At 39.5% G+C, this 25,058-nt stretch overlaps 1 protein-coding gene across 6 annotated transcripts in view; it reads left to right on the top strand.

The window, feature by feature from the left end:
• The window catches only part of hspa12a (heat shock protein 12A), a 58,218-nt gene extending 33,917 nt beyond the window's left edge, over positions 1–24,301 (top strand). For 4 of the 6 annotated variants that reach the window (XM_067475823.1, XM_067475828.1, XM_067475813.1 and 1 more), the window contains 5 exons: positions 7,144–7,230; positions 12,926–13,030; positions 13,532–13,790; positions 18,407–18,510; positions 20,126–24,301. In XM_067475823.1, the coding sequence (XP_067331924.1) occupies positions 7,144–7,230; positions 12,926–13,030; positions 13,532–13,790; positions 18,407–18,510; positions 20,126–20,757 (1,187 nt within the window). In that variant the 3' untranslated portion in view covers positions 20,758–24,301. The remainder of the gene's footprint in view (positions 1–7,143; positions 7,231–12,925; positions 13,031–13,531; positions 13,791–18,406; positions 18,511–20,125) is intronic. The other 2 variants (XM_067475830.1, XM_067475829.1) reach the window with 1 other exon arrangement.
• Positions 24,302–25,058: the final 757 nt, after the last annotated feature.

Here is a 25,058-nt window from a genome sequence, read left to right as displayed (position 1 = left end):
CAGTTTTCAAGGAAACAACAGATAGTAATGATTTTGTTTCAAGAGGATCAGTTCAGCTCAGCTACTGAAGGGTGTAGACGTGACACGGTAGCTGGGGCAGAGAAACTAACTACAAGGTGGTTTGGACGCAACAAGGTAGAAGAAAAAGGTTCAGTGTGTAGCTGTGGAAGCACACGGTTTCTTACCGAGTTCGTGAGTTCAGCCATACTTTGAGAAACTTGTTTGATGAAGCTGAACGTGCTTGCGAGATTACTGTACCTAAACGTTTATGTACAATTGATCCGTCATCAGCTAAGTTTAGAAGCAAGTACAATAAATGTTCAATGTTCGTCATACAACGATCACCGGAGTGAAATATTGGCTGGAGCATCAGATTTGAGCAAGACCGCCTCTACAGTGTCTGTCTTATATTGCTTATTATCGTAAATTGGTAACAATGGCTACCTGAGAAACTGTGCAGAGCATGGTGGAGCGGAATGATCGAAGGGTTAGGCAGAGCAGAGAAAACTGATTCCAAGTATTACATGAGTGCTGGCTTGAGTTGCACACTGCATGTTTAAGAAAGCTGGAAAGAAAATTCATTAAAAAAACAATTATTGTGTAGTTATAGCAAAGTCATGGTATTGTCATAGCCAAAAGGGTCAATATGGGTTTGTATGGCTTAAAATAAATTATCTTCTTAAGTCTACAAAATGGAATATGCGACTGTCCATGTGATCCCAACTTTTTGACAATATTTTTTAACGTATATTATTTTAACAATTATTTTATTGTTGTTTATTGTTTATTATTTTATATACGCAGATGTCTAGATATTATTTTTTAGATGTATTTGGACTTTTAATACAGGTTCAGTATTTGGATATCTGGTACAGAATTCCTCCATCTTTGTAATAGTTACGGTATTTGTACTTTTCCATTCATAGATAAAATAAGTTTTGTATGTCTACTATGCTCCAAAGAAAGTTCCTAGGTCATGACAAGATGCCCAAAGACCCTGTACATCCAAAAAGCATCTTATCCAGATTTTTAGTTTGAGTTTTAAATCTTTATCATGTTTTTCAAACATAGACTGGGACAAGCTGATAATGTGGACATCACATGCACATTCCCTTTGTCTTCCACTTGTCAAAGTTAGACATCTACGTACAGACGTAAGATACAGTAGTACTTTTTTAGAAAGTTAAAATGAGCAGTGACCACTTTCAGAGCCAACACCCTGTTCTCCACATTAGTCCATAATCGGGCCTATAATATGAAATCTGAACCCAGCATTAGGGAATTCCATTCCATTTCTTTTCATAAAATTGTTATAAACCCATCTTTGCTCATTATTCATGTACTGAAATAAAAAAAAAAATCACGTTAAGTTTGGATGCATTTGGAATATGTTTAAAACTAACACTTGATATTCACCTGCATGTGAAGCATGTGAGGCAGCGAAAGCAAATATCTACAGCTTTCTAATTTTTCACATCTTTCACCTTATTTGAGCCAAAGCTTTTGTTAATCACTGGAATCTAAAAAGAACATTGACAAGGTTACGTTTGGTCTGAATTATCTTGTGTGTATGACAATTACAGTGTGTACATCTGCAATAAAAATAATTATTATGAACAAAACAAGATTTTGCTTGTGAGAGTGCTAACATACGGTATATAACTCATCTTATTTGTCACATGGTTAAACTGGGTCAGACTCTCTCACTTTAACTTTTACATAACAGTTATTAAAGATCACAGGAAGACTTGCTTTGTTATACAGACAACAGAACTGAATGCTAGTTTTTTTATCATGCTGTTTTCTGTACAGTACTTGAAACATTTGAAGCTTATAACTGACATTTTTTTAAACTTTTAATTCACAGCTAAATATGTCCAAAATTAAATTAGAACAAGTCCAGTTACAAAAATGATATAGGTAATTGCCAGTAATTGTTCTTAATATTTAAAATACAGTGTTCAGCCAAAAAAAAGTCACACACTAAAACTATGTTGTATTTCCTTTAGCTTTAACCTCACAGCATTTATTTATAATCCAAGCTACATTGATTTTTCGCCAGGATCTTGTATCAGTGATGGAAGAGTCAGACCACCGCGTAAAGACGTCTTTAGCACATCCCAAAGATTCTCACTGCGGTTAAAGTGGCCACTCTTTCACACTATGAGCCTTTTGAGTCCTGGCATTGTCATCTTGTAATATGTCTGTGCCATCAGGGAAGAAAAAATCCTTTGATGGAAAAACCTGGTATATTCAGATAGTCAGCTGTAGTTATAGATGTAGGCATTCAAAGTGTCATATTTTTCTCTGGTATACTTCAGATACCCCACTAGTGGTATTGTATAAAACATGCAGCGTGTTTTAACCCTGAACTCCAAGCTGGAGTCACCAGGCATCACGACGTTCTTCCTCTTCCTCCTCACCAGTCCACATTACTGAATCCTACTGTGAAAAATTCTTACTTGACCCTCTTTTTGTGCTGACTTGTCAGATGAGGTAGATTGAGTCCAGTGTTTCTGCAAGGGGCAAGAGGATAATGAAGTTTTTGCGCTCACACGCCAAAACAGTGAATATTCATGAGATGTTTTTATTGTATGCAAATCATTTCTCCTGTATATCTCACTGGGGGCCTCAATTAAAGCATTCTGGGATGTTCCTTATCTAACAGGTTGTTTATGCTGATGGCATACACAACAGAATATTCTTACCGGTTATGAAAGACAATATTTAATCTTGCTATTTTCATGAATATCGCTTTTTTCACTTACCTATTTCAAACGTATTGTTAATTTATGAGGCCAACAAACTGGAACTTACCATGTAGTCTGGTATATCACATACAAACTTAAAAATCTATCTATATAATTTATTTTCGCTTATGGGTAATAGCACAAAATCATGTTGCCAGACCTAATGTCACTGCTTTGTATTGTAAATATTACATGCATCCTGTTTCAGGTCACTCGCGTGTGCACACACCTGCAGAGCAAAGAGGCCAAGCAGACAAAAGAAATGTGCACTTCAGTTGTGGTCCTTCAAAGTCCTTCCTGCAGGGTTGTGTGGAGGTGTGACCATGTTTCTATGTGTTTTAGAACATAAACGCCCTGTGACAATTAGAAAAGACCGTGGGATTTCTCACATTTACATATTTGTTCGCACTAATGCTGCTCTCTCTCTCCATTCACTCACCATGTCACTCTACTGCTATTTTTGCCCTTACCTAGGTGGAAGTGGGGGTAATTAAATGGTGTGTTTAAGGACAGCAACAAACAAATCAGTTCAGTTCAGCAAATAGGCATGTTAATGATGTTACCACTGTTATCATGCACAGCTGTGTGTCAGTAACTGCATATACGTGCACGTATTTTCGTTTACATGACAGAAGCAGCAGTCAGTTAGAGCAGCTCTCCCTCCTCTTTTTTTTCTTTTTCTTCTATTCTTTACTCGCGTGTCTTACAGGTTTTCTTTAATGTGATTAAATCCTGATGCTACTGTGCACACAGGGAGACCACTTTTATTACTTTTATTACTTTTATTTTGCGAATGCATCGGGAGACCCTCTTCATCTTCAGACAGTGCTCCGTTGTTTACCCAAAGGACCAGCTTTTAGTTCTGCACGGCCCTGCACCGCTTTACGCAGAGAAGATTCCAGGCTAACCACGGAGGAAAAGGAGAGGGACAAAAGATTCAGGAGAGGAAACAGAGGTACAGACCATATTTACCCTCCATTATTATGGGAAACGTCCGTTCCCTCTTCAATAAGATTGACAAGCTTTCGGCGCTGATCCGGCTGCAACAGGAGTACAGTTAATGCAGCCTAATGTGTTTTCAGTGACATGGATGACTAAAGTGACACTGGTCTCTATGGTCTCCCTGGATGGATTTAAACTTGCGTGGGTGGACTAGAGACTGGAAGACTGGTAAGAGAAATGGAGGGGGACTAGCAGTATTTATTAACGGGCAGTCGTGCAACTCAGCCACTTCTCTGTTAAGAAACAACTCTGCAACCGGGATATTGAGTTACTTGGCATAAGACCTTGTTACATCCCTAGGGAGTTTTGTTAATGACTTTTGTTAATGTGTACATCCCTCCCTCTGCTGTTGCAGCAGCAGCTTGCGAACTGCTGCTCAACACCCGCAGTCCGTCCTTTTCATCAGTTGGGACTTTAATCCCAACTCGCTCTCTTACAATCTCCCTAAAATCACCCAGTACATGAAGTGCGATACCAGGGCCGACAAGACGCTGGACTTGCTGTATGCTAATGTCAAAGACGCGTACACCTCGGTCCCCCTTCCCCCCACTTGGTCATTCTGATCACGACCTAGAACATTTGCTCTCTGAATACACACCCAGGGGAAGAAGGGAGCCTGCAGAGAAGTCTGTGAAAGTGTGGACTGATGAAGCCAGTGAGAGACTTGGCCTGTTTCAGGTATGAACTCTAGAGATTGTCAGGAGGATCAGGTCCTGACATTTTCACGAGTTTCCCTTTCATACATATAGCCAACATCGGGAGATAGAGAGAGACTGTTTTTAGACCACAGACTGGGAGCTTTCATGGAGATGATATCAGCAGTCTCACCCACTGCATCACAGATTATATTAAGTTTTGTGTGGAGAACATTGTGCCAACCTGGCGGGTGCAGTGTTTCTCCAACAACAAACCCTGGGTGACCCCTTAAAGCTTAAAGCCCTACTGCACAAGAAGAAGAGGGCTTTCATTTCAGGGGACAGAGGAGCGGAGGAGAGTTCCACATGAACTCAAGTACAAGATCAGGCAGGCCAAGGACATCTACCAGAAGAAACTGGAGGAGCAGTTGGACCAGAACAATGCACTGGACAGAGTGGAGTCAGAAGGACGACTGAGGGAGATCAGCACTTGGCCAATGAATTTTCAGATTCTTTTTCAATAAGATTTGATTACAACCCCACTTCCCATGCCGCCCTCCCTCCCCCCTCTTCACGCATCTCCAGCCCAATGGAGACCCCCTGATCTCTTTCATCTTCACTTCCCTCCACCCCCATCTCCACACCACCCATCTCAACATACAGCCCCCCACAGCCCCTCAGCCCTTGCTGTCCCCTTTTAACCTTTCGGGTTCTGTGTCCCTCACAAATCTACTGTCATCGTAAATTCCCAGGAAGAAACTTCTCTAAAATGTGACGGGCAGAGGGCAGTGTAGGTAACCATGGAGATCTCACCTCCCAACTGAAAGGTGTGAATCACAGTAACAACTTCATTGAAATACAACTGAGAACCCTTAGCCTCGCCTCCTTCTTGTCCTATGTCCTCACTGGGAATAAATCGACCAGGCTGGTTGACTGGTGTGTCACAAGCTTGCGACTAGACAGAGGAGAGTTAATACAAATGCAAATCCATACAAAATTTTGTCAAGAAGCAGAGTAAAAAGTTGCTGAAACATTTAAAACAAATGCCTTTGTTATTTTTCTTTTTTTTTTGTGTGTGTGTGTTTGGGTCAAAAAATTATTAATGACTCCACCTCATCTCAGCCAGCTGAATATTTCGTACATTATCAAACTAGTTTATCCTGAGTGTGAGGATTAAATAATGCCAGCAGGGTACAGTAATTCCCAGGTTAAAACTATTTTTACTTGGGATTAAAAAAATGACACATTAGCTAGAAAAAACAGAACAAAACGCACAGTCTCCACAGGTAGAGACTGAAATGGCACTGTGCACCCAGAGCTCCTGATTTTTAAGACCAAACCTGACACAAAAAAATGTAACTTCAGCTTCAGTTTGGTCTCTGAAAGAGCTTCACACTGAAAGCACACTGTCATGTCTCAAGTGTTTTCTGTGTGTGAATGTAGAGTAGTACTTCATTTATTAGAAAAGGTAAAGTATTTATTACTGCAGTTGCACAAGAATGTTTTGGAGACGAGGTCTGAACAAGTATGGTAAAAGAAATTATTTGTGGGATTGCTTGATAAAGTCACCTTAAATACAACATATTTAGTAACCTTAAATTTGTATTTTTATTTTTTTGAAAAGTTTGATGTCTTCATGCCTTTTGAATACTACTCTATAGTATCTTATTGACGTGCAAACACAGTACTACTGGTTCAGTACAGTACATTAAAGTAAGGACTGCGAATATGCTCCTGACAGAAGAGTGGCCAGTTCATGCAGCTGAGACAGACACTTTGAACGCCTACAACTACTGTAGGGTTGAATAACTTGTTTCCAGACATATAAATCACTGCAGTTATCATCCAATAGAAGGCTCTTAGCTATTTGCATTTTTAATCCAGGTGGTGACTTTTTTTGGACAGGCAGTATATGAGCATATTCATATTCAACACATCATCATATTAGCTGAATAGTAATTAATCAATAACCATTTAATAAACAATGGTTAGGCAATAAGTATCATTAAAGCAATCAAGTTATCAATTAATTAATCAATACAAATTAGCCTCATGAGTCCAGAGAAAATGTTGGGCCAAACCAGGGAGCTATAAGCCCGGGTGGGAGGCCAGTTTAGTCTCAGTGGTGGTACATCTGGAGTTCAGGTTGATGTACAATGTCCCATTTAAATTCATATTTATTTATTTTCAGTTTCAGTTTTCTGTTTTGTTTTTTCCCAGTTATGTTCACCTGTGAATGCTATTTGAATGTCAGCCAGCATGACATGGCAACCTGACCCCAAGATGCCAAAGGATGCTACTAAATATGTTATTTCTATATGTTATGAGCTATAGTGCTATAGTAAAGAAAGGTGTCCTCAAGTTCAATTCAATACAATTCAATTCCATATTTAATAATAATAATGTATTTGGATATTCTTATAGGAATTATTAATGACGAAGTCTTTAGAGACTAGACACACTCTGCACTGCATGTTCACGTTGTGAGCAACATGATGGTGGGTCACACTGTTGTGACGTGTGTGTGTGTTGCACAGGCAAATCATGTATTTATTGTATATTTAAATTCAGTCTAGAACATAAACATCACAAACTGAATAACTTTCAACAGATTGCTGTATGAATCAAACTTACATTTATGTGCACCTCGGCTTGCTGCTTGTCTTGACACCACTGCACGTGAGCTACACATCTTAGCTCAGCAGTGTCATGCTTTTTAACACTTACCACAGCATTTTCTCTCTGTTAACAACCAGCTAAGGAGAATGTTCGGCGCAACCGGCAGAGTCGCACCTTTTTGGTGGAAAATGTCATAGGAGAGCTTTGGTCGGAGCTGGAAGAAGGTAGAGTGTTTCTTTTCTTTTACTCATCTGCTATTTAATTTATCTTATCCACTAGAGTAGCTTCTCTTCCATTTCCTACGCATCGAAAGTGGTACTAGCTATTGTTAATAGTTTAGTAAAAAAAGAGCATGTTTTATGTTTTAAAGAACGGCATTGATCTAAATATAATTAAAAATCTAACAGCTTATAAACCAAACGTTAGGATTTTTGTTTTCATCAAATTTCATTTTATCCTTGATAAACATTTTAGTTCCACGGAGGCCAAAATATCCTGTGTAATAAGCCATTTTAAGTTACGAATAAAATGGTTTAAGTAATCAGGATGAGGTTTTTGTGAACAACTTGTCTTATTGTCTGACTGCAGCAAAATGTTATCATGCCCCCAGAGCTCAGCATCAACATTAGTTTTTCCATGTTATAAAAAGTGATAAGAAATAATCCAATTCATGTAGCAACATATGTTACTATGATGAGTCCATTAAGTCATTCTGTTGAGAAGACCAAGTCTAGCTCAAAGTAAATTACATACAGCATTTGTACTGTATCTACCTAGTTAACTTTTGATTCAAACTTGCACCATGACCCATTATTACTTCTGTAATGTTGAATACATGTTTTCTATATGTGCTCGTATTATGCTTGACTGTATATTTTCCACATTAACTGTGTTTACAGTATTTAACTTACTTTGTGACACACAGCAGCACTGAGCTATATTTAGGACTTCACTAACATATACTAACTTAAAATGTTATTTTGCTGTGTCTCATTGCTCAGAGTGAGGCTATACTGCCATGCAAATGTGGTATTGACATTTATTACGTCACTGTGATTGCAATGAGCAGAGGGTTTGTGAGGGAATTGCTTTCTTAGAAGTGAAAATTTTTTTATTTCCAACTCGTCCCCATCACAATTCCTGTATGTAGGAGAGAGAACAAGCAGCCAATCACTATTGTCCTATATGGTTGCTCTGAATAGGCTTGATGTGTGATTACATTTTTGATAAGATATGCATTTAATACAGTTTACTAGCCTTATAGCTGTGCTGCACATTGTGTGCCCGTTTCTTGTAATGGTCTCAGTAGATTGAAAATATATTATTTGTGAGAACCACAATATCATTCATTAGGCCACAATGTACACAAATGAATGCACATACATTTCCTACCCCGGTAACGTTGTAACCAAGTGACAATCCAATTTTTCTGAAGAACAATGATTTAGAAACATACAGGACAAGATACAGAAAATAATAATGTTGTATACAGGAAGTTATGAGGTTTAAAAATGTTATAACATAACAATAAAAAATAATATTAATTTGTACCATTAAATGCAAATAACCAACATTTTAATACAAACAAAAAGAGACAATGGAGGTAATATGATGCAATGATTTGCATCAGCAAATGCAGCCCTGATTTGCATATTTTATAATTTACGTATACAAATTTCAATGGTTTTGTACAATCTGAAAAGGTTTTCACTTGTATTTGCATGTTTTGCAAATATACATTTTCATTTGTGGATCATAAGTTATTCATTTGTCAATTTCATACTGTGGCTACAAATCCTCTAACACGGATCGTTTTTGCACTGTCCTCCCAGTGGTGGGGGGAAATATCCACACTTGTATCAATGGCTCACATTTCTGCTTCTCCAGCCAATTAGAGAGCAGTGACATTTGACCTCTGACCGATCGTTGTAAACAAGATGGAGGTGCTAGCAGGACCTTTAATAAACGCCATAACTAATGTACAGGTGAGTCCGTAGGTTTCACCTTTATGGGTTGTGGGATTATCATGAACAGGGCTCGAAATTAATGGTGCCCCATTGTCCCAAGGACAGTAAAAATAGCTGCTGTGACACAACAATTCTAGATCTAGGACAACGTGAGGACAATGAGGACAATTACCTTACAGTGTGTGCACTTTGCAGTAAAACAAATAACGAGCGCACAAATAAAAATAATTGTTTTTGTTCCTATGGTATCAGTGAACTTAGCGTATCTGAAAACATTGATTCTGGAGCAGCCTCTTTTCGCTGAAAAGTGAGGAGGGAGTTCAGCCAATTGTTCTTGGCTGAAGTCAGAGAGGGAGATGCAGGTGAAGTCAAACTTAATCCTCACGTCAAGAGGACAAAAAGAGTTAATTATTAAAATAACTAGTTAAACAATCACAAATGTGCAGAAACTAACTTCAGCTCCTCCATCCATCATTAAGAGTTAATCACAACAAGGTTGTTGGCTGCTTGCAAATTCCTATAAACATAGAGCTGAAGCTGTGTATGTAAAGCAGTATGTGACATACTTAATGCATTAAACCAAAAACGCCCCACTTAGTTTATTAGGCTAAAACAAAGTAATTGGAATCCAACAGTTCTCTTTCATGAAGGTGATGATGTTCAGTTTGTTTTCAGAGTCAGAGAGGAGTGTTTTCAGTTTTGGTAGCTTGACGAAATGATGAAAAAATGTGTCATAATCTGCAATTGTCACTTAATAACAGTTTCTACTGTAGCTAGTCCAAAGGTCTGATTTTTACAGATTTTACAAGCTACTGAAACAAGATATTAGACTATTTGTTATGAAATATGTAAAAAAAAAAAAATAACCTAATTTAGGAACATGATTTTAATACATTCAGGACAATTGTGGGACACAATTTCAAGCCCTGACCAAAAATATGTAGTTGCATGAAAATCTATTTCTAAGCTAAGCAGCTAAATTAGCATTATGATGGACATCTCCCCAAACCTGGTGTTAGTCACCAAACTTAGCATAGAACTACCAGCTGGTGTTGCTGTGTTAAATGAAGACTTCAGTAGTAATTGGCACAGTACATTTACAAAATGTAACCACCAACGGTGATTACCTTTATTAAATAATGTGCAAATCACAGCAGGCTGTTATAAAATAACTTCTACATCTGAGACACATACTTTAGGACTCAATGCTGCCTGTAACACCAGATGGGTTAATTACCAGGGCCCATTAATCCTATGGACCCAGACTTTGCTTTTCTAAAGTGATATGATTTTGATATGATTATTGTTATTATCTAAACAGTGGCACTAACAGACCTACACATATACATACTCATTTAAGATAAATGTGACATTATTTTTCAGTTGCTTTAGAAGGTGACAAAGTGCATTACACAGTACTGACTGTCTGTACTGACTTTGTTTACAGTTGCTGAAGTGAGCTGAGCTGTAGGAGCTGCAGATGAAATAGACTTCTGGAGAGGGATCGCATTTAATATGATGTCCAGTGAGAATGACGGCGCTGTTATAGATCACAGTCATGAATTTGCTGATTTGTTTGCCTGGTAAATCATGTGACTGCACAATGAACCTCACAGACAGTGGCTGGATGGTTGGAGACTTTGAAAGCTTCTGGCTCGGCTAGTAATTGTTTTCACAAAGTTGTGTTTGTACTATTTCTGCTGTATATCAATAAAACATGTAGCTTTTAATCATAGTTTTCATTGCAAAGGATTTTATTTCCCCAACAAATGAATATTTATGTAATAATTACAGTATGACCCAGGATTTAAAAAATTAAGGAATCAATGTTTGTGCTACGTTTCATAGATGAGCATAACCTCAGTAGTGCAGCGTTTCATCAGAAGGATGTTTTATTTTTCAGGTTTTCTTTTTTGTTGTTTATTTAGTTCGGCTTATCCCATGAGTTCAGGGTCACCAAGGCTGATCATTTGTCCGCAGTTTTTACCCCGGATGCCCTTACTGACGCAACTCGCCCCAGTTTTCTACCGGGTTTTAGACCAGCACTGCAACGCTAGGGGTGAGAATGGGCTGTTGGAGGTTCACTGTCTTGCCCAGGGACATTACGACGTGTAGTTGGTAAGGGCGGGCCGCGAACCTGTCGACCCTAAGGCTGGTAAGGCGGCCACTCTACCAACTAAGCCGTTGCCGCCCCCAGTTAATTAGTATTATCATTGTTATAATCTTTTGTTGTAGCTAAATCAAATATTGATATTAAATGAAGCATTTTCTGTTGTCTAAAGGCAGTAAAACCATGTTGTTCCTTAAGTGTAACTGGGTGGGCTACTGTTACTAAAATTACGTGTCATCCAGACAACATGAATTTGTTTCTGCCAACATGGATTGTGTTTATTTTTATCTCTGTGGTTTTGAAAGGTCAAGCATTTGCTTGTTAGCTTCAGTGCTAACATCTCCTTGGTCTTTTTCTGAAAGCTCATAGATACATTGAAGATAGACTGACATGAAATAAATATATACTCACATGACCCCTACAAGCCCGACAACCCCCCTGCGTAATTTGTACATTAGCCCTGATGTTCCCTGGACGTGCTACTATCTTTTCAATCTTGTTTACATTGAATGGTTAGAAGTCAAATGTCACCTGCAAATTCACATTAACTCCAGAAAATATTCAACACTTATGTTGCTACAAATGACAAAACACATTAATGAGTAATGAAAATCTAATCTAATTTTGTGCAGAGCGACTTCCTATTTCTTGGTCAGAATGACTGAAACACATCCACACATTTAGTTCAGCCTTTCTAATCTGAATATTCTATATGACAGATAAGTTATTAAAGTAGTTATAAAACTGGAAACAGGCTAAAAACACACAACAAACGTGAAACAACAACGTGAAATGAAATATGTTTATTAAAAGTAATTAAACCAAAAGAGAAAATATCATTCATGGAGTGTGTGGCAGGGGACTGTCAGCAGTGTATCGAGTTCTCAGTTGAGTGAAACGTATGTGTGTGCATGTTATCAAAGCAGGAAAAACAGAAAACCAAATAAAAGCTGCAGCTCCCTCATGAGTGTGTGTGTGTGATTGTGAGTGTGAATGGGTGAATGAGAAGCAGTGTAAAGCACTTTGGGAATTGACAAGATAGAAAAGCAGACCATTTACCATTTATCTAGAGAGAGACAAAATTAATAAATGCGAGCTGTATATATAACCTCAACTGAGGCATATTAGGTCTTTACTGTTCTGAAACCTTTTTATTAGGAAGTCTGTTTTGCCCTTTGTACTTTTCTTTATAAAAATACATTTTTACAAGAGTAATTATATATACACTTTAAATGTGTTGAGTTGTTGTCTAGTCAGTTATGATATGGCCAGTGTGTACTTGTGTACACCCCTGGTACACACATATAATCATATTTGCAGTAGTGACAATATTGCAGGCTTATTAATCTAATCACCAATGTACTTTGAAATGACATAAAACTCACCCAGGCCAGTAAGGTCCAGATCAGCACGTTCAGAGAGGGATTGCAAATAGTGACCAAAAATACTAAATCAAAAATTCAATTCAACTAAATATGTCTTATTAACATTTAAAAATGAAAAGTTAAACAACAACTTTAATTTTGTTGAATTGAATTTGTGACCACAAATGTCAAAATGAAGCCAGGCACCACATCTGGTCCAATCTGTCATCTGGTGGACACCTTTTCGTCTGCACTAAAGTCAGCGTTTCGCCCCACGTGTTTCCACATCTAGTTTTTCTTTTCTCATTACCTCACTAAGACTAATGCCTGAGAAATGCAGGTTAGCACTGAATGTTCTAAAAGTAGTAGATGTCGTAACAATAAGTCTCTACAGGAACGATGGTATTAAACGTGTTTAGGTGCCTTTTGCTTGATCTCACTGCAAACTTTGTACCATTTTTGTGTTTTCTCTTTGCAGGTGACCGTTATGTAGTGGTGGACTGTGGTGGAGGAACAGTGGATCTGACTGTCCATCAGATCCGTCTTCCAGAGGGACATCTAAAGGAGCTGTACAAGGCCTCAGGTAAAACTATGCCTAACATAACGGGCCTCGTGGCAGAAATTATGTTTTCCCAACTTAAATTTATTTAACTTTTTTCTGTGGAATTTGCTCATAAAAATTGTCCAACTGAAATTCACTAAAGCCTCTGAATAGCACCAACATATTGAAATCCACCAGTTTTAGCTTGCTGAACACCACCTGCTCAAGCAAAATAATCCCCCATAAAATCCCCATACAAGCCCTGTACCATTTTGTTTAATTCACAAAAATGTTGTTACATTGGAGCAGCCAGAGCGATTATAAAATGTTAGTGTCAGTAAGGTTTGATCACAGCAGCTGTACTATGACAGAAAATAGCTAATTTATGAATTGAATTCCTACCACAGAGAAAAGTGTAAATTTGAGAAATCTCTTTGTATGACTGGTTGTTGCACAAGAGTCAGTGTTTCTTCCTTCTGCGTCCTCCACAAAGATTCCTAGCATTTCGTGTTTATTCATCATTACAATACACTGTTTTCTCAGGTGGCCCATATGGCTCCATCGGGATTGACTATGAATTCGAGAAGCTGCTGTGTAAGATCTTTGGCCAGGATTTCATCGACCAATTTAAGATCAAGAGGCCGGCCGCCTGGGTGGACCTGATGATTGCATTTGAGTCTCGGAAGAGAGCAGCAGCCCCAGACAGAACCAACCCCCTCAATATTAACCTGCCCTTCTCCTTCATCGACTACTACAAGAAGTTCAGGGGCCACAGTGTCGAACACGCGCTGCGCAAAAGCAAGTCAGTACATCTAGAAAACCGGAGACCAATGAGTGTCTTTGTGACCTTGAACAGGAATAGTTAGAAATCATAGTTAGAGAGTAGATTCAATTTAAAGCTTTTCTATTTCAATTTCAACTATAGCTGTTTTTTCTGGATCATAAAGAATACGTACAACAGAGACTTATCTCTTCAGTGAAAAAAATGAAATGAAATAATGAGCAATGAACCAATAATATAAAAAAGCAGGAGACGTGAGACCATAAATTACCTTAATATGTCTAATCACATTACACGTTTTCTGTTACAGTTGTGTCCCCACTGTTTTTGTTAAATCCATAGGAAAAGCACTTTGAATGTGCTTAAGATGAGAACGTGTATGTCCACAGTAAAGCACAGAGATAAGAAGCTGTTAGCCCAACACACATTACCTTTCAAGACTGGAAGCAAGTTGAAACAGTAACACACAGAAGGCCTTGATTTAGTTTAGTGACAAAAAAATGCTTTGAATTTCCACCTGTCATCATTTCACTTGTTTGAGTAACTTTACCTGAATAAAAATGGTTTAATTTAGGAAGGAGTAGTCCTACCCATAATGTAACTTTTTTAATATAAGGGCAGCATTAGGAGACAAGAACACGGTGATCGAGATTTTAATGGTGATATAACTTTTCACTTTTAACTTTTAGAGTACTAATAGGACTGATCACTGGGACCACTATGAAGGCTTGATTTTAACAGCACTGTCTCATGTCTGTGTGAATTCTTAACCCCACAGTGAAGCACATTAACAAATATTTATATGAAGTTATATGAATTTCTCTCTACCTACCTGGTCCTGGATTCCTCACAAATCGCCCAAAGACAGTGACTTGCCCCCACATCTCCTCCATCACCCACAGGGTTATATGCTGAGTCCAGTTCTTCATGTTCTGTACACACATGACTGCAGAACGGCCCACTTATGCAGATACATGACCAAGTTTGCAGACGATACAACTGTGGTTAGACTCACAACAGGGGAACCAGGTACAGAGCCTGTCATTGTGGTGCTCGGTGAATAACCTGGCACTGAACACTACAAAAATGAAAGAAGTAGCACTGGAAACAAGACACAGTTCCTGCACCTGACACCACCTAACTCCACTTCCCTAGAGTGCTTAGCAGGAATTGCATGGAGAGTTATCACGGTGTGGTACGCAGGCTGCTTGCAGACAAAACAGCATGGCAGAAACTAATAAAGTCAACAAAAGAGAGTGTTGGCTGCTTGCTGCCCTCCCTTGGAAGGCTTTGCTATGTCGCATGTCTGCAGAGTGAAGAAAGGGATAAGAAAATCATTAATCACCCTACTCATCCTGGTCACCACCTCTTTGAACTGTTACCCTCTGGCAAGCTTCAAAGTGCTGCCTGAACACATCCCACTACATTTTAAGATACTAAACACACATTGAGCTAGTCAGTTACTGCCAAGCTGCTATTCCTGCACCATCTTGCATGTTTTTTTTTTTAAACTCTTTAAGAAACTTAAATTTTATGTTTTCAAACATACCATTTTTAATCCGATTATTTGTCTATTTGTTTTTACTTTCTCGTAGATGGTGTGCTTTGATTATTTTAGGGTGAATAATTGCACTGCTACTTGTAATATGTGGGCAGTACATACTTTTATGTGCACATGATGTACATGAATTTCTATTACTTTTGTATTAAGTCAGAAGTTTACATACACTAAGGTCACTATGCCTTTAAGAAGATTCTGATGTCATGGCTTTGGAAGCTTAGCTCCTGGTTAATTGACAACATCTGAGTTAATTGGAGGTGCACATGTGGTTGTATTATAAGGCACACTGCAAACAGTGCTTTCTTTGCTAAAACCATGAGAAAATCAAAATAAATCAGTCAAGATATCAGTAAGAGAACTGTGGACCTCCGCAATTTCCAGATGCCTGAAGGTACCAAGTTCATCTGTTCATACTATTATATGCAAGTATAAACACCATGGGAATGTCCAGCCATCATAGTGCTCAGAAAGGAGATGGGTTCTGTGTCCCAGAGATGAATGTGCTTGGGTGCGAAATGTGCATATCAACCCAAGAACAAAAGCAAAAAAACTTGTGAAGATACTGGGTGAAGCTGGTAACAGAGTGTCATTATCCACAGTGAAACGATTCTTGTACCAATATGGGCTGAAAGGCCACTCAGCGAAATGGGGCTATTACTCGAAAAGCAACATAAAAAATCCAGACTAAAAGTCTGGCTTTTTTGTATGTTTTGTGATCCATTTTCAACCATTTGTTTTAATAAAACCATCTTTAACTACTTAGCCTTTTTATGGTTGCAGGGGTGGCAAAGGCCAAACAAAGAGCATATGAGGACTTGTATTCTAGGTTGGACACTAAAGAGGGAGAGGTGGATTTGTACAGGTTGGTCAGACAAAGAGATAGAGATGGGAAGGATGTGCAGCAGGTTAATGTGATTAAAGATAAGGATGGAAATGTATTGATAGGTGCCAGGAGTGTGATGGGAAGATGGAAGGAGAACTTTGAAGAGTTGATGAACGAGGAAAATAAAAGGGAACGAACAGTAGAAGAGGTGACTGGTGTGGAGCAGGAAGTAGCAAAGATTAGTAAGAGTGAAGTGAGGAGGACGTTGAAGAGGATGAAGAGTAGAAAGGCAGTTGGTCCTGATGACAAACCTGTGGAGGTATGGAAGTGTCTAGGAGAGGTGGCAGTAGAGTTTCTGAATAGTTTGTTTAACAAGATCTTGGAAAGTGAGAGGATGCTGAGGACTGGAGGAGAAGTGTACTGGTGCCAATTTTTAAGAACAAGGGAGATGTGCAGAGCTGTGGCAACTACAGAGGAATAAAGTTGATGAGCCAAATAATGAATTAGTGGTAAAGAGTAGTGGAAGCTCGGCTAAGGGCAGAGGTGAACATTTGTGAGCAGCAATATGGTTTCATGCCTAGAAAGAGAACAACAGTATTTGCTTTGAGGATGTTGATGGAGAAGTACAGAGAGGGTCAGAGGGAGTTGCATTGTGTCTTCCTAGATTTAGAAAACGCGTATGACAGGGTGCAGAGAGAGGAGCTGTGGTATTGTATGAGGACGTCTGGAGCGGCAGAGAAGTATGTTAGAGTGGTGCAGGACATGTATGAGAGCTGTAAGACAGTGGTGAGGTGCTGTAGGTGTGACAGAGGAGTTCAAGGTGGAGGTGGGTCTGCATCAAGGATCAACTCTGAGCCCCTTCTTGTTTGCTCTGGTGATGGACAGGCTGACAGATGAGGTTAGACAGGAATCTCCATGGACTATGATGTTTGCAGATGACATTGTTATTTGTAGTGAGAGCAGGGAGCAGGTGGAGGAAAATCTAGAGAGGTGGAGGTCTGCTCTGGAAAACAGAGGAATGAAGCTTAGCCGCAGCAAGACAGAATACATGTGTGTCAATGAGAGGGACCCAGGTGGAATGGTGAGGTTACAGGGAGCAGAGGTGAAGAAGGTGCAGGACTTTAAGTACTTAGGGTCAACGGTTCAGAGCAACGGAGAGTGTGGAAAAGAGGTGAAGAGGCGAGTGCAGGCAGGTTGGAACGGGTGGAGAAAAGTGTCAGATGTGATAAAAGAATTTCAGCGAGAATGAAAGGAAAGATGTTCAAGACGGTGGTGAGACCAGAGATGTTGTTCGGCTTAGAGACATTGGCACTGAAGAAAAGACAGGAGGCAGAGCTGGAGGTAGCAGAGCTTAAGATGTTGAGGTTCTCTTTGGGAGTGATGAGGATGGACAGGATCAGGAATGAGTACATCAGAGGGACAGCTCATGTTAGATGTTTTGGAGATAAAGTCAGAGAGGCCAGATTGAGGTGGTTTGGACATGTTCAGAGGAGAAACTGTGAATATATCGGTAGAAGGATGCTGAGGTTGGAGCTGCCAGGCAGGAGGTCTAGAGGAAGAGCAAAGAGGAGATTTATGGATGTAGTGAGAGAGGACATGAAGTTAGTTGGTGTGAGAGAAGAGGATGCAGAGGACAGGGTTAGATGGAGGCACATGATTCTCTGTGGAGACCCCTGAAAGGGAACAGCCCAAAGGAAAAGAAGAAGGGGGTTGAAGTCTATCCCTCTAGTATATTTCAGGCCAACACAGAGACACGTGCACAGACGACCATTTACAAGCACTAATTTAGAGTCACCAGTTAACCCAACATGCACGTCTTTGGACTGTGGGAGGAAACACAAAAGCTCACGTCAAAGGACTCATCAGTGAAAGACAAAAGTCCATCTTTTCCCTCATTCACCCCCCCACCCATTCACAATGTACCTCTGAGACTCACTACTCCTACCCCCCATCCACTGATTACTGAATCATCAAAATCACCAGCTCCCAGATCAGCAGGACATAATGCAAAACATTACAGTTAATTGAACTGTGTCTTCTGAAACCTGTCCATCTTAGTCAGCATTAGATTTTTACATGCTCTGTCCCCCACATCATTAACACCACAAACTGGTAATAATGTTGTGGTTGGTCTGTGTTTGAAATGTGATTGTCATTAGCATTGTAATGTTAGCAGACTAATTGTAGACTAACTTAGTGTAATTGACTTTCACCGTCTGCATGTAACTGTTTTTTTTTTCTTATCCTCACCAGTGTGGACTTTGTTAAATGGTCATCTCAGGGGATGCTGCGGATGAGTCCAGATGCTATGAATTCCCTCTTTAAGCCCACCATAGACCACATCATCCAACATCTGAGTAAGCTACCTTGTTAACTTCAATGCCCAGCACACACTCGCACGCACACACACACACACACACACACACACACACACACACCACACCATCAGCCACAACATTAATACCACCTGGTGGCGCTAATGTGGTCAAACAAGTCTTGTAGCACAGAACACACAAGCAATAGAAGTTCTGTCTGTTTCTGACATTCTATGCATAGTGTTTTTGTCGTTCAGTTTTTCCTAAAGAAGCCGGTGATGCCCATAGAATCAGCAAACTTACATTATTCAGACTTTTCATAGTTGGAAAGATTATCTGGAATTGGGCAAGGAACTGACCACTGGAAGCCACTTCCCACTTTTACAGTATATGACAGATGTTTTCAAATTTTCATTTATTTATGCTAGTCATACATTAAATTAAGTAAAATCCACAAACATGTAGACAAGATAAAGTTCAAATATTTAAGTGCTACAGTCAGATGTGATAAGAAATGTAGTAAGAATTGCTACGGCCTGTTGTTCAGAATCGTAATAATGTAACTTTGACATAATTTTGTTTCAAAACTGAAACAGGAGCATGTTTACCCCCTTATTAGCTAATGTCTTCATTCCTTTGTCATATTTATTACCTCAAAGTGCATCAAGTGTTCTCACTGGGGGACAGGTCTGGACTTCAGGCAGACCAGCATTAGCACCGGGAAGCTTTTAGTATGGAGTCTGCTGGAATATATGCAGAATGTGGTTTGGCATCGCGCTGCTGAAGTAAACAAGACCTTTTCTGAAAAAGACGTAGTCTGGATGGCAGCATGCTCCAAAACCCACAAGCGCTGTAAAAAATGTATAGTGGTTTAGTAGCAGGTGCTTTGCCATCTCCACCCTTTAAAGACAAAAACCTGCTCAGTAAAACTGAGGCCAGGAGAATGTAGGAGGATTTATCCACCTGAGCCTACAGCTTCCCATTGAGTGTAGTGTAGTTTACTGTAGTGTACCAACTTCTACTCATTACAGTCCAGAAGAAAAACTTTTTTACAAGGCAAAACAATGTACGGCCAGACTCAGCTAGCTATTCCACAAAAATCAAGGGAGCTTGATAAAACAATGTAGTAAACATGCAGTGCATACATCACGACTTCAGCAACTTCATGAACTTCTTTATGAATAAAATTGTAGCTATTAGAGAAAGAATTCACCAGATCCTCCCCCCAAATATTACAGATAGATCTTCACGTACAGCAGTGCTACAATCATCTTCTAGGGTCTTTTATACCCTATTCTAACTAGACTGCTCAAGAAAGCTTTCCCCTAATAGACAGGTTCTTATTAGGTTGGTAGGACCAGTAGCTGCACACTGGAAACAGAGAACTAGTAACATTAGTATTCTTATCTGATTATATTTGTATGAAGAACTTGCACCTGAGAAGTAACTAAATACCCTGAACAGGATGAGTGGTTAAACATAACAGATGCATAGACATAAATGTGTAATGTATTACCAGTTGAGTATAGAGTCGTGCAGCAGGAGCAGGTCTTAGTATTACGCAAATACAACCTAAGGTGAACAACAACATTAAGCTCCTTCTATTTATTTAACCCAAATGAAGCCAAAACATTGAGATTTTGCTTTTCTCCTCCAGCTGAGCTCTTTGACAAGCCAGAGGTGAGCGACATTAAGTTCCTGTTCTTAGTGGGAGGTTTTGCTGAGTCGCCCCTGCTGCAGCAAGCTGTCCAGGACATGCTCCAGGGCCGCAGCCGCATCATTATACCTCACGACGTGGGCCTTACCATCTTAAAAGGCGCCGTGCTGTTTGGCCTGGATCCCAGTGTCATTAAAGTCCGCCGCTCACCGCTTACATATGGTGTGGGTGTCCTCAACCGCTTTGTGGAGGGCAAACACCCGCCAGAGAAGCTGCTGGTGAAGGACGGCACTCGCTGGTGCACTGATGTTTTCGACACCTTCATCGCCGCCGACCAGTCTGTGGCGCTGGGCGAAATGGTTAAACGGAGCTACACGCCAGCCAAGCCTTCGCAGCAGGTTATTGTCATCCACATCTACTGCTCTGAGAGGGAGAGCGTGGGGTTCATCAGCGAGTCTGGCATCCGGAAGTGTGGAACACTGCGCTTAGATGTGAGCGGCACAGAAAGCACAGCACCACGCCGCGAGATCCAGACACTCATGCAGTTTGGTGACACGGAGATTCGGGCCATGGCAGTAGATGTGTCCACTGGACGCACCGTCAAAGCTAGCATTGACTTCCTAAGCCATTAACCAGGCCATTAGCAGGCTAAAGTTAGACAGCTGTCAGAAGGAAACACTGCTTACACTCATACACACACACTATAAGCTCGGGATATTTACTTGAAGATTAAGGATGATGAAGCTCTAGTTTAACTGGGTAGAGTAGTTTATTGTAAGCTTGGAGGAAAGTGTTAAAAGATGAAATATGTTAAACCTGGGCTGACATTTAACATAGAATATTAGAAGCTAAAGGCGTCTAGATTAGAGGTCTTCATGGGAAGCTACCCAAACCCAATGAGAACCGATTCAAGGGGGACAAGAGAGAACACAGAGACTCGCAGCAACGTGATTTTCACATAAGAAGCACTCACACAATAGATTTGCTCTTAGAAGACACACACTCAAGTGATTTAATAGAAGTTGTGGCATTCAGCAATTTACATTCACCAAGAAACTTTCACTGTACTTAGACATTTTCTCTTGGGTATAAAATGAAATTCACAAATGGTCCAGACCTGTTGTACTTGACATACTTAAATATACCAGTGATTGTCATCCTCCTCACCCGCTTCACATATTAATCATGGGGCACTTTGCTTTAAAAACATGTTCCTTTAATATCCTGGAGCTTTACTCTGATTACACCTCGATGACACATGGAGTATTAACATTTCCTCATGGTTTTGGCTCCTCTGTTATGCTTAATAATATAGGTATTTGATTTATAATCTAGAGGGCAGAAGCAAAACCATAAGTGTGGTCCTTTACGATTATCCACAATTAAATATGTATCCAAGAATGTGAAGGAGGGTTCAGCCAATAAATGGCCCTAATTGTTGCCTTTATTTGTTTAAGCTTGTGCTTATTAGCCAGATGCCAGTCAAAAAAAAAACAAACAACAAAACACTAAGGTATGTTTATTTCTGTAAATACACTATTTAAATATTGTACAGGTTTTTAGCTTTAGCTGTAGAGGCACGTGTGCGTGCGTGCGTGTGTGCATGAGTGTGTGTGTGTGTGTGTGTGTGTGTGTGTGTGCTTTCACATGGATAACTCTCAGCATTTTTCCTCACCAGCCATAATACGAAAGGCCAAGGCAGGTTGATTGCCTCAATCATTCAAAGTGCAAAATTACCTGTTACTTTTTGCAATCATGCGAAACTTGAATATCTCCGTCCTTAAAAAAGTGTTTAAATGAACAATTTTTCTGTTACTTTGTTTCGAAATGGTAGCAATACCTGAATGTCTCCAGTCTACTTTTTCGTCCGTCCTTCTGTAGGTTCTGTAGAGATTGAATGATTTAGTAGCTATTCAAGGAAGAAGATTAAGACCGTATGTTTTCCCCCCGCTGTTCCTAATCTGAGGTATAAAAACTAGAAAGCTACATCCCCAGATATATTTGAAAGGTTTACATTTTAAATTCTCAATTAAAACAGTGCCTAGGCTGGATAATGTGGTGTAAAGATACTGAGGTTCCATCAGAGCATTCAGTGCATTATCCCAAGCTTTATATTGTATGGACTGTATGTGTGACTTCAGTTACTAAGCATCAAAATGAATTCATTAAAGGCCATTGCCACATCTAAATGTTCAATATATTAATTTAAAGCTCTTACGAACAAGGTTGAGAGTTGCATCTTATGTTCATCAAGCTATGTGTCAGCTAACAGACGCGTTGAAGAATTTCTTGCCTTGTTTCTTGGCAGAGCAGGATATTATAAAAGTAAGCAGAGTGAGGAATTGTAATTAGATCGTTTTCTCAATTTTTGGACTCTGCTGGGATTTGTGTCTTTATTATAGTCAAATTCAATTCAGGGTCTTGGTATGAAACGTTTTTGCCGTTACTGGTTTTTGCGTCTCAGCGCTGTGTATTTATTTGCCCTTTCAGAGGACAGTCAGGACTGAGTCTCTTTCTCAGCAGATACCACATCACCAGTCGCTGGTAAAAGTGGACGTGATTGTCGCATTGTTTGGGAAAGTACAAAAATTGCTTTCAGACAATCCTGACATACACTCTGTTCAAAGCATTGTGACATCATCAGAGTTCACCAAAGCTTTAACTCAGCATCAAGGAGCCCATCTAGTGTTTTCCACCATAATTTAATCTACTGATTACAGTCTTTCTATTAAAATCAGTGGATTTCATCCCAAACCTTGCTGTTATAAATGATAACATGTTTGTTTTTTTTATGGAAAATTGTGATTCCTTCCTGCTTTGGCAGTAACTGTCGGAGGCTCTACATCTAGTTCAGTGTGTAAACCCAGTTACATCTGTCACCATGTGCTGATTCAGCTGCAGAAGGCAGATGGTGTTGAGGCTTTAGACAAATCTCAAAGGTAGCTGAAGAAACCAGTAGTAGACATTAGGAAATCCCGTAAAGAGGTAACAGGTCACCATGATGAATTTTGGAAGAACTGGAACGAGGCTTGTGTAGCTCAAGAAACAAAGGCAAGGGTTTATGGAGTCGTTGTTACTTATTAATGCATCCCACAAAACTTATTTTGTGCTATAGTCAAGTAAAGCTTTTGAAGATCCTAATAAAAACCACTTTTAAAGCAGTTTCTTAGTTTCTGTATTTGAACTGTGAATCTAGGCTCGTTCGCTTCTCACTGTCAGTGTCCAAAGTCGCACAAGCTTCAGTGCCCTCTGCTCACTTCAGCACTCGTACTGCAATGCACGTTTCCTCGCATGCGTCCGATAGGAATGCACTCAATAACAAGTTGATTGCTATTGCTAATACACAACATCAAGTTTTAGAACCAATGTGATGGTGTTTTCTGGAAGAACTTGTGTCCTTGGTCTTGTCATTGTGTTGGAGACTGGCTGGGCTGTGTGTCTGACTCTGCTGTTTTCTGAGCGGTTGCAGTTGTTAATGCTCATAACTGATGGCAGCTCATTACCACCACAGCAGGGCAGATCTTCATGTAATTTACTGTTATCTAACCTAGTAACCTTTTCTGCCTTTCCACATCTCTGTACTCACAAAGGAGGAAAAATGTAATAATTTCTTGGGTTAGATAATCACAGTGTGTTTTGTGCCGCTCAGGATACTGTGTGATGTAGCCGCTTTCTACTTAAAGCTATGATAAAATTATATGAAGACACATTTAGCTTTCTATTCTCAGTGTGTGATGCAGCATTTGAATTTGTGTTTAATATCAGTGACAGTTCTAGAGCAATTTCACTACGGTGGCCGGACTGGGGGCCTTACTGAGTTTGTAAGGACACTACACCAACCCCCCCCCCCCCCCCCCCCCCCCCAAACCCCTGGCCACCCCCTAGAACCCCCACAGTCATACTTTTGTTCAATTAGTCTAATATTAATTCTGTGGATGTGATTTGAGGTAGTTCTCTAGACAGCTTCACGTACTGCTTAACACTATCTAGAATATACAATAATTCAAAAAATGTACTGCTAAAATGACTGAGCTCGTAGTTCCGATCACCTCAATCACTCAACAACACAATATATGATTTCTGTTGTTTTTGTCTAATTATATCATTTTTTTAATCAATGTCAGTTATTTCCTATCAGACTGTCACCAATAAAGTCTATGTGTATTTCAAAGAAAACCTCTTGTCTGGTTGTGTGTTTAATAATCATTTTTTATTTGCAAATAGTTGGATTAATGATTAATGCAATCAATTATTTTATATTCATTTGTGTGGGTAACTTTGTAGAGATCTATTCTCCTAGTCACATTAAATAATTTCTTTTTTTAAGTTTTTGTCAAAACACCAAATTAAATCAACCTTATTTCAATGCTGATTAAAAAAAGGTCTAAATCTCTAAGGGGGTAATTTTCGTAGTCATTCGTATCCTGGTCTCTTTCCTTATAACATCATACCTTCAAAAACATCAACTTTTCACGTGTCGTTTCAAGCTTTGTGACAATTCCATTTTTATTGAAGTTGTATACATGCAGCAGATTAGTAATTAGATTATTTTGGAAACATAGCTCACAGATTTTTAACTGTATATTTAAAAGTAAACGCTGCTTTCTGGGCTCTGTTTGCCACTGAAGGGGGGAGAGAGGAGAGAGACACAGTTTATATTCAGCACAAACCGTGTTTCAAATTGTAAATTTACATTAATGCCTTTAAACATCTCACTGACTCCCCTACATTAGAAATTTCCTCTGCTTCTAGCTGAAAAACTCCTCCAGATGACGTCGGCCAGAGGAGTTTTTCATCATTAGGAGTTCAGACAATGTCATCTGTGAGGGCTCGGAAAAAGCATGTTGACCATGATAACATCCTCCAAAGTGTGAGCAAGAAGATAACATCATCTGAACTAAAGGGTCTTTCAAGTGGTGTCATCTGGAGTTTT

The sequence above is a fragment of the Channa argus genome, chromosome 1, assembly GCF_033026475.1.
Source record: "Channa argus isolate prfri chromosome 1, Channa argus male v1.0, whole genome shotgun sequence".
Lineage (NCBI taxonomy): Eukaryota > Metazoa > Chordata > Actinopteri > Anabantiformes > Channidae > Channa > Channa argus.
This window is presented reverse-complemented; position numbering and strand designations above follow the sequence as displayed.